Source organism: Myotis daubentonii, chromosome 8, assembly GCF_963259705.1.
Source record: "Myotis daubentonii chromosome 8, mMyoDau2.1, whole genome shotgun sequence".
In the NCBI taxonomy this organism is placed as follows: domain Eukaryota; kingdom Metazoa; phylum Chordata; class Mammalia; order Chiroptera; family Vespertilionidae; genus Myotis; species Myotis daubentonii.
In genome coordinates this window covers 94,017,748-94,028,463 of record NC_081847.1, presented here as the reverse complement: position 1 = coordinate 94,028,463, position 10,716 = coordinate 94,017,748, and the positions used below count along the sequence as shown (strand labels likewise).

At 45.9% G+C, this 10,716-nt stretch overlaps 1 protein-coding gene across 3 annotated transcripts in view; it reads right to left on the bottom strand.

The window, feature by feature from the left end:
- SS18 (SS18 subunit of BAF chromatin remodeling complex) overlaps positions 1-10,716 on the bottom strand; it is a 36,522-nt gene that overhangs the window by 14,724 nt on the left and 11,082 nt on the right. For all 3 annotated transcript variants that reach the window (XM_059707436.1, XM_059707437.1, XM_059707438.1), the window contains exon 4: positions 4,031-4,184. In XM_059707436.1, coding sequence (XP_059563419.1) covers positions 4,031-4,184 — 154 coding nt within the window. The remainder of the gene's footprint in view (positions 1-4,030; positions 4,185-10,716) is intronic.

The window sequence follows — 10,716 nt, the reverse complement described above, 5'->3', positions numbered from 1 at the left end:
TTTTTTTAAAAAGAAAAAAAATGAAAGTTAAATTTCATGAAGAAAAAAAATTGTAGCATTAGCACATAAATAAACTAAAAGATCAATGAGCCCAGAGCAGAGTCTAAAAAGAGGCCCAAATGCTAATTCAGTAAATAATGACAATGGTGACACTAAGTATTGGTGGACAAAAGGAAGGTAATTCAATAAATGACGTTGTGACAATTGAGCAGCCACCTGGAAAAAACCAAGTTGATTCCTACCACATTACTTCCATGAAGACTAATTCCAGATGACTAAAAAATTCAACGTTAAGAAAGAAGAAAGGAAAAGAAAAGAAACCATGAAAGAAAATTTTAGAAAGGAAAATTTTTAAAATAATGAAATAGAAAGGCCTTCTTAAGTTTGCCAGGAAGTCCAGTCATACAGATTGATAAATCAGACTACATGAAAATAAAAAAATTGAACAAGACCAAAACAACCAAAACCAAAATTAAATAATAGAAATATAAACTGGGAAAAATTTTTAGTAAGTCCTATCACAGACTAAACCAGTAAAACACCACCGGCAGCAAATGAAAGGGCAAAGGACATGAATGACCAGCTCACACAAAAACCACAGGAGCCATAAACAGCAGACTGTGTGCTTTGCTTATCATGTAAAAAGGGACGTTAAAACTAGGGGACCCATTTTCCAACTTGCAGACCAGCGAAGATAAAAGTTTTGAGCCAACTATTATGAAGAAGTTCCTTCATACATTGTTCAGGGAATGTATACATGAAAATGCATGTAACTTTAACTCAGCAATTTCAGTTCTAGGAATTTATTTATAAATATACAAGCTGTTTTGTGTGCCTGTGTGTACACACACAAAATAGTGTGTTTACTTATTTGTCGTCTTATATTTTACACATGTTTGCAGCAGCGTAATTTTTAACAATAAAGAATAACCTACATTTCTACCAGAAGGGATCTGCTCACTTAATTTAGAGGCATCCATAAAAAAGAGTGCAATGCATCACCAAGAAGAATGAGGCAAGCCTATATGCTGAGTGGTCTCTAAAAGAGACCTTTATATTCTCACTAGAGGCCTGGTGCACAAAAATTTGTGCACTCGGTGGGGAGAGGGGGGTCCCTCAGCCCGGCCTGTGCCCTCTCGCAATCTGGGACCCCTCAGGGGATGACCACCTGCTGGCTTAGGCCCACTCCCCGGGGGATTGGGCCTAAGATGGCAATCAGACATCCCTCTGGCAGCCCGGCAGCCCTCAGGGGATGTCCACTTGCCAGCGGGGAGCAGGCCTAAACTGCAGTCGGACATCCTTAGCGCTGCTGAGGAGGCAGGAGAGGCTCCCACCACCACCGCTGTACTGGCAACCATCAGCCTGACTTGTGGCTGAGCAGAGCTCCTCCCATGTGAGAGCGCCCTGACCACCAGAGGGCAGCTCCTGCATTGAGCGTCTGCCCCCTGGTGGTCAGTGTGTGTCATAGTGACCAGTCATTCCCAGTCCTTCTGCTGTTAGGGTCAGTTTGCATATTACCCTTTTACTATATAGGATAGAGGCCTGGTGCATGGGTGGGGGCCGGCTGGTTTGCCCTGAAGGGTGTCCCGGATCAGGGTGGGAATCCCGCTTGGGTGCCTGGCCAGTCTGGGTGAGGGGCTGAGGGCTGTTTTCAGGCTGGCGGGTGACTGAAGCTCCCAACCTCTCCTTTTTTCCTTTTTATTCTGGGATTTATTTACCTTCTATGGCTGTCACTGGAACTGAGAGCCGGCTTTAGCTCTGAGGCTCGGCTCCAGCTTTGAGACCTCGGCTGCTGAAAGCAGGTATCTGAGTTTGTTTGGCTTCTATAATTGAAACACTGTTGCAGCTCCAGCTCTGAGGCCTGGCTGGCTGAAAGCAGGTTTCTGGAGTTTATTTAGCTTCTACAATTGCAACATTGTTTCTTAGAGTGCAGCTCAGAGGCCGGCAGCGGCAGGCGGGGAACCTTGGCTTCCTCCATCACTGGAGCAAGCAAGCCTCCTGTTCACTTCAGCTGCCTGGTTGCCAGCCGCCATCTTGGTTGGCAGTTAATTTGCATATCGCCCTGATTAGCCAATGGGAAGCGTGTCGGAGGTACGGTTAATTACCATGTTTGTCTATTATTAGATAGGATGATCTCTAAGATACACCATTAAGAGGGGAAAAATGACATGTAACTACCTAATGCATGCTACTGTTTCTGGAATAATAGGAGGTTTTATACACAGAGGGCACCTGGTGAAGGACAACCAGACATCAGTAACCCAGCACACAGTGTCTGCTGAGGCAGAGACTGTGCCTTCTGATACCTTCTGATCTGGGTACCATAGGCCTGGACTATCCTTTTTTTAAAAACCAGTTAATTTTCCCAAAGAAACCTGAGACTGAGCTTATTTGACCAAGAACAAGCAGCATATAAATAGTTCTGCAACTTAGATAAAATATTAAAAACAAAACTAAAATAGTAAAAGCCTAGATAGAAATCTGTGTGAACAGAATAGTTGGCTAAATGCACTAAAGAACTTATTAAATAAAGAAAATACGAGTAATTGGACTTCTAACTCCTCCTACACCTAATCCAGCTCTCTATCAATACGCTGTTTTGGAAGATGCGCAGTATTCTGCCAGCCCAGGTCATAGCCAGCAGAGAATCTCTGGCTTGTAAAGACAGTCACTACTCCAGGTGGCCTTACACACAAACCAAAACATCGTGTTAACAGAATTACATGGCCGCTCACCTGCTTCTTCGGATTTAAGGCCTGAATGTTACATGGAAAAGTCAAAATCCTACCTAAAGGTATCCAAAATTAAAAATAAAATAAATCACAAAACTTCTAACTTGCTACCTCTCCCAGTTTTAAACATACTGGGTCCTGATGAACTAAATGTGAATTCAGCAAAAGCATTCCTCCCGACTACAACCTGAGAAGCAGTCACATCTTTATTCCTACCTCCCGATCAGTGTGGGCGTGTGGGCACTGGCTGTGGCAGGAAGTAGAAGGCCCCATGGCCACCTACCCCCCAATCCCCATCAGCCGTCTATGGACCGTCCTCTTCCGCTCACTGCCCTTTTACTTCATTGTCTGCCCCTCACCCCACTCACCAAAGCTGCCAACCAACACAACCACTAAGAGGACATGCTCCTAAGGATGTTAATTATTAATTTTAAAAATAAAGTGTTCTGTTATTTTCATTTACTTTCATTACTGCTATTTGTATGATACTTTCCTTTGTTAATGAAAATAACCTTTGTCGTTAGAAAGTAAAAATATTCTCATATTAACTGCAGAAAACACCCCACCAAAAATTATGGTCATGGGCTGTGGCTGTTAAAAAACAAAACAGTTTAAAGATACCTTTCAGATGAAAAATTCAAACCAGCAAAAGGGAATTAAATAAGCACCAATGGCCGGAAATATCTCCTAAGTGCCTCTGAACTTAAAATGAGCAAATGGTAAAGGAAACGGCTCATGACATAAAAAGCTGACATTATTTCTCAGCCTTTAATTTGGCTGTAACATCACTGTCCGTGTCTGTATCATGTTATAAACACACACATCTATCCGCACAGCTTCCCCAGCAGTGAGGAGAGCTGCCTTAGCCTGTAGGCGGCTTTGTTTCTTTCCCCATGTGGCTCCAGGATCACTGTTTCTGAGACCAAGACATTTTTAATACAAAACTCAGGCAAATGCTAGGACACCTTTGCATAAACAGACCTCAGTGCTTTAGCCATGGCACCGTGCCTTGTTCTTCCAGAAAGCTCCGCCAGCAGCCCTCCCGCCCGGTTCCAGGACTAAATTTAGCAGCTCTGTTCATCAGAGGCAGCTGCGTGTCAGCGCCAGCCGAGCCCCAGGGCGGCCTGGTAAACACTGAATACAGGTCACGTAGCTCGGCAGCTAACAAACTCTCAGAGCCCGGACTCGGGGGCATTCGGAGCAGTTTTGTCATCAACAATCTAGGATCCCGGGGGCCCCCATGTCGTTTCAGTTGCTAAGCAACCCTGGTGTTAATGTCTTCGAGGAGAAAACCTTACCCGGCATCTGGCCGTTCATCTGGTTCTGCATGTGGGGCGCAGGGGGCCCCCCACCGACCATCCCATCTGAAGGCATGTTGTGAGCGCGCGGAGGGGGCGGGGCGCCACTCGGGTTCAGCCCGCCCGGGCCCAGCGGCATATTCTGGGTGGGTGGCTGCGAGAAGACAGGGTAGGAAACAGGAGGAAGTCAGACTCGCCACAGTCAAGGTGCGTGTGGGATAGCAGTTGCCTATATTGTTAATAGGAGCAAAAACAAATGCATTTCAATGTGTTTAAATGCATTTTAGTCATAGGCTTAGTAAAATATTTAATATACTCCCCAAATTTCACAATATCATTAGCATGAATATATCACCTGTCCACCTAAGAACACAAGTATATTTTAGTTTATAAAATCTCAATGATGAAAATAAACATTCTAACATTCTATACAAAAAGAATTTCCATTTATTATGTGTAAGGATCTCTAATGTGTCCATGGCTGTTATTTAAATTGTTTTAAAAATTAAGTATCCTTTCATTATAAATATATTTAGATGTGTTTACTATTAATGATGAATTTTACCTGGGGGAAAAAAACAGTAACAAAAAATTATTTAAGAACTAGAAGACCCAAACCGTAATATACTTTCCGGTGTTTGGAGGGGAAGTGGTTTTGGCGGGGAAATGCTTTCAACCGCCCAGGCTGCGTTCAGCATTCAGCCCGCAGGCTGTGCCCCTGCTCCCAGCTCGGAGCATTACTGATGGCCTCCGCGGGGAGAGGCAGCTGCCGCCGAAGGCCTCTGGCAACCGTCCTAATGAAAGTGTGAAGAAATCACTGCCTGACCTTGAGAGTTCACCAAGGGCGCAGGGAACACAGAGACCACCTGCCGCCCCTCTGGGGACGTTGTGATGGGAAAGCAAATGGTCAGTCTCTCTCCAAACCCCGCTCTGTAAGCAGGAGGACAGGGCAGGCCTTTTCAGACGATGGCGGCCTTCCGCCCCTCCTTCTCTGTGCTCGAGGCTCAGCCTCTACTCCTATCACCAGGCATCCCACGGCTCCGGTTCCCGAGAGCCAGTGAGTGACGGTCTGCACACCAGACACTTGCCCACAACCCCCCCACCCCCCCAGAACGCTGTTGTTCAGCCCTCACACGGGAGCCCTCCACCTTCAGTGACCGTCACCAACGTGCCAAACACAGCCCGGTGCTGCTCGAACAGCACCCACTCAACACTCACCATCTCAGCCTCTTCACTACCGAATCCAAGTAGAAGTGCGCTTCGTTCAGTATTTTCTCTTTAATTCTCATCTTAATTCTTAAAACACTTAGTGATCTTGTTCCATTTTCAAAAAAATTACCAAATATCAACTCAGTGTCACATATTCCTAATTTTGAAGTATCCTTTATCATCCTTCAAATATGGCTGACCTGGACCCTCGCGTGAAAATAAACGTCCTTCCTCCTAATGTCATATCCAATTTCCTATTGAAAATTCATGTTCTCACTCTCAATAGGTATCAGTTTTTCACTTTCCTGTGACTCAACTCATACAACGTAAGGATTGCAGTTCCCATCATAGTAAGAGAGGTTCTCTCTAGCCCTCCTGCTAACAGAGGTTATCCAGGCACACGTGACAACAAGGCCCGCAGAGACAGGGGGGCTGGGCCTGCAAAGAGGGGAGCCAGCTCAGCTGCAGGATCTCCGGGGCCCGCTCTCCCCACCCAGCTCTCCCCGCCCAGCTCTCCCGCCCCGGCTCTCCCGCCCCAGCTCTCCCACCCCAGCTCTCCCGGCCCGGCTGTGTAGCAGGAAAGTATGGAGCACCCGTACAGTCTGGGGACCAGAGAGCTGGAGACTAAAGAACCAGAGCGGGGGTTCAAGAAAACAGCAATTGGGGAGCGCGAGGGCCTGCCCAGGATGAGGGGGCAGAGATTGCGGTTGAGGCCCCCACAAGGTAGAAGGGCCTCCATGAACAACCCACGCTCTCTCCTGAGACGTCCAAAAAGCCTTCGCCACAGATAAGGTTAAAACGGAAGTAGATCAACCCTAAACATTGTAGAGGGAACCCTCAAGAGGCTCCAGGGGTCCCCTAGTGCTCCGCCTACCAAAGAAACTTAATCTCAGAGGAAAATAGCCAACGGAATCCCTACAACTGTTCATTCATAATGCTGGCATTCAATTAAAAATTACAGGCATACTAACAAGACTAAGTGGCCAACGCCAATTAGGATGCTTATAACAATTTAAAAAACTACAGGAAGTAACACGTATGGGCAACTGCGGAGAAAACGAAGCTCTCATAAATGCTATTGGGATTGTACCCAGGGACAGAGCGGTGGGAAACCATTTGGCAATTCCTCACAAAGTTAAACAGTTACCACGTGATCTGGCAAAGTCTACTCCAGGTATAGATCCAAGAGAATTGAGGAAATACATTCACATAAAACGTGTACACAACGCTATGGCAGCATTATCCATAATGGCCAAAAAGTAGGGGGAAATAAATGTCCACCCACTGATGATGAACCACAGAATGCGCTGCACACACCCATACGACGGGGCAGTATCCAGTCACAAACCGAATGAAGAGCTGACACATTACAACACAAACCTCGCCAACACTCTGCTCAGTGGACTCAAAGGGCCACACACTGTACAGCCCCATCAATATGAAACGTCCAGAACAGGGCAAAGCCAGAGACAGAACACAGGCTGCAGATTCGATGCTGGGGCACGAGCAGCCACTGACAGCCAACTCCAGTCTGGGGTGATGATGGAAATATTTTGGAATTTGGGGTAGGGATGATCGTTGCACAGAACTGTAAATATACCAAAATCCACTGAATTATATACTTTACAGGGTTAAAATGACAAATTTAATTTGAGTTTTTAAAAAAGTGAGTAAATGGACAACCATGAGAAATAAAAACTAGAAAAAGACACACTGGCCATCACATGTTGGAGTTATCGGAGAGACTTCAAAATAACCGTGACTGATATGTTCAAGAAAACAAACACGAGAGATGGAGAATTTCAGCAAAGTCCTAGGATTCTTCAGAGTTCAACAGAAATTCCAGACCCGAAAAGTATCACTGAGATTAAGAACACAGTTTAGTCTGAGCAAAAGTGAGGACTGGTGAACTGAAAATATACGTACAGAAGCACATGACATGCCCAGAGAAAGTAGAGAAAACACAAAAAAAGTGTAAGGACACGTAAAAGAGGGTGAAAGGGTCTAATATAATGTACATCCAACTGGAGTTATAGAAGCCGAGAAAATGAAGCGTCCATAATGTGTGAAGAATGGTAACGAATTTTCCAAAGCTAACAACACATGAGTCCCTGGCCAACGTGGGGAGCTCTACAAGCTTCAGCGTGATAAAAACAAATCTAAAACATCAGAGCAAAGCCCTAAACAACCCAAGTCAACGAGAAACCGTAAAAGCAGCCGGGAAATACAACACATTATCTGAGGGTGACAGCAGTGCAACTAACAATCCATTTTTATCAGGAACAACAGACTCAAAAGAATAAGGTGACATCTTTAAAGAAAATACACCCACCCACCCAGAGTTCCACCGAGGAAAACCCTCCAAACCCGAAGAAGAAATACGAGCTTCAGACAAAAGCTGCGAACCCCTGCAACTGCAGGGAGCGCATCCGCTAAAGGAGGTGACCCCAGACAGAAGCACAGGCGAGAGGAAGCGATAGAAAGGAATGTAGAGGTGAGTGTAAGTGAATATGGATTTTCAAAGCAACCGTAGCAATGACCTGTATGGCTTAACCATTCATATAAACATAAAACATATGCAAGACTAACACAGAAAACAGAGTAAATGAAGTTAAACTGTTACAAGTCTTCTGTATTTCTCGAAGTGTGAAATTTGCCCACGTCGGCCACCACCTCCTCGGCCACCACGTGGCACAGCTACCGCCGGCACGTCTCTCGCGCTGACCGCTGCCATGGCCTCCCCACTGGACTCCTAGCCCCTCCACAGTGAATGCTGCGCACGGCAGTCAGGATAGGCATTAACATCTACAGTTCACTCTTCTGCTCAAAATCCTCCAAGGGTTTCCAACTTCAGAGTCAAACCAAAGCCCTCACCAGAGTGGAGGGCAAAAGCCTACACGGTGGAACCTGTCGCCTGGCCCGGGTCCAGCTGGTGGGAGCATCATCCCGGGCACCCAAGGGTCGTGGGTCGGATTCCTGGTCCGGGCACACGCAGGAGGCAACCAACTGATGTTTCTCTCTCATCGATTTTCTCTCTCCCTCCCTCTCCCTATAATCAGTAAAAACATACCCTCTGGCGAGGATTAAAACAAGATAGGGCCTGTGCACACCGCTTCCTTACCGCCATGCTCAGTCACAGGGACCTCCATGTTCTCGAACCCCAGAGCCCGGTTCCTGCTCCAGACACTCCGCCTCCGGGCTCTGCCCGAGTGCTCCGCAGGGAGGCCCGCCTGGCCCCTACTTCCGGCTGCAACGCATCCCACCTGCAGCACCCCTCCCTCCCCCGCCCTGCTTCCCTTCTCGGTAGCTCCTACCATCTAACAAGGCACGTGGTGCGGTTACTATTATGCCTGCCTTGTTTGTTAGGATATAAAACCAAAGGGAGCAGGAACATCGTCTGGTTTGTTCACTGATGTTTCAAAAAGTACCTAACGACTACTGCCTGTCACATAGCAGAAACTTAATATTTAGTAAATAAATGAAAAAAACTCTCAATTTAAATGATTTACCATGAAACTAAAAATTATTCTCGCCGAGACCGGTTTGGCTCAGTGGATAGAGCGTCGGCCTGCGGACTGAAGGGTTCCGGGTTCGATTCCGGTCAGGGGCATGTACCTTGGTTGCGGGCATATCCCCAGTGGGAGATGTGCAGGAGGCAGCTGATCGATTCTTCTCTCTCATCGATGTTTCTAACTCTCTATCTCTCTCCCTTCCTCTCTGTGAAATATCAATAAAATATATTTTAAAAAAAATTATTCTCACAATAAAATTATTTTAAATGTTTCTTTAAAATATAAAATATCACACTGCAAAATACAACTTTTAGTTTAATAATCATTATCTGTATAGCTATCGTTAATATAGGTGTCATTAATAAAGTTCCCCACAAGGAGGCACCAAAATGACACATAAACTTAAAAAGCATCAAAATAGGAGAGGTATAGATACACTACCAAGTATTTTACACAAATGGAAGCCTGGATTAGTCACCCAAGAACAGCTGCAAAAGCCCATCAGCGTTCCCTCTGCCTCACTTGCCGGTCCAAGGCCAGTCTCCCAAAGATGAGCGCTATGCGTATGTGACGCATTGGGGACCATCTCCCAGACTTCTCCCGCATCCCCGCCGAAATGTCAGGGGCGCCATGGGTGGCCTTGCATCTACTCAGGCTTTCAACCAGCTCACTTCCTCAGGTCACCATCTCATCCACGCCGTCTTCCTGCCCCTCCTCCCCACAGCGCTAAGACAGCAGCCAGCCCCGCTGTACACCTGACAAGCTGAACTTCCCTAACTGATCATCACCCACTTGTTTTCACAGCGTGATCTTCCAAATTTCCTAAGAAACTAGGGTCCAAGATGATTCACCTACTAACAACACTTTCCAGGGTTTAGTGACAGGTTCCCCATAAATCCAACCTTTCTTTTATGAACAGTAAACATTGCCACGATAACAAGTCAACACTGAACTACCCAGCTCCGGCCCTGGCTGGGTGGCTCAGTCGGCTGGAGCATCGTTCCGCACACCATAGAGGCGGCAGGCTCGATCCCAGGCAGGCACATCACTAGACTGCAGCGTCGATCCCCAGGCAGGGAGCGTATGCGAGGCCACCGGTCCATGTTTCTCTCTCACAGATAGATGTCTGTCTGTCTGTCTGTCTGTCTCTCTCTCTCTCTCTCTCTGACCCCCCCTTCCTCTCTCTTTCTGAAAATCAATAAAAACACATCCTCAGGTGATGGATTCAAAAACCCTTCCTCGGCTCTGAAACACTGTGAGGATGTTGATCACCAAACAGTCGCTCCAGACCCATATAATCTTAAAGAAAAGTGTCTTCTTCCCAGACCAGGAGAATTCTCTGGACTATGCTTTCGGAACATAAAAAATAAAAACCAACAACGAACCCACTCCTAAAGATAGCGCTAACACCGTCCGTTAAAAAACAAGAAGAGGTAATGGTTAATCTTGAATGCATTTTTATATTATTTTTACATTTACACCAATCTGGCTAAATTACAAAAGTAACGTGTAGTCATTAAAAAAACAGAAAAAAATGAAAATGGGAGCCACTGCTAAAAGCTTCATATGCACACCTCCAGGAAGGCCTGACAACTCGTGCGTGTGTGCGTGTGTGTGTGTGTGTGTGTGTGTGTGTGTGTGTTTAGTTGTTGACAGTATGGTCACACTCCGCTGTGATTTCTTTTATTCTACTGTAGGCATTACTCTTCATCTGTACATAATTCAACTTCATTCAAAAGTACAGAATTCAGGGGGGCGGGGGGAAAAATATAGAATTCAACTGTATAAGCTCTAACAGTTTTAACCCACCCTCAAAACTCAGTCCTGGTCTGTGTTTCCCTACTATAAACAATGTTTAAATTAACAGCCTGTACAAATACTTTTCTGTACTCATCCTATGCAAATCAGAGTGAATTCCTTCACTTCCAACATTAGGTCCATCTTCCTGCTCCACAGCAAGAAGTG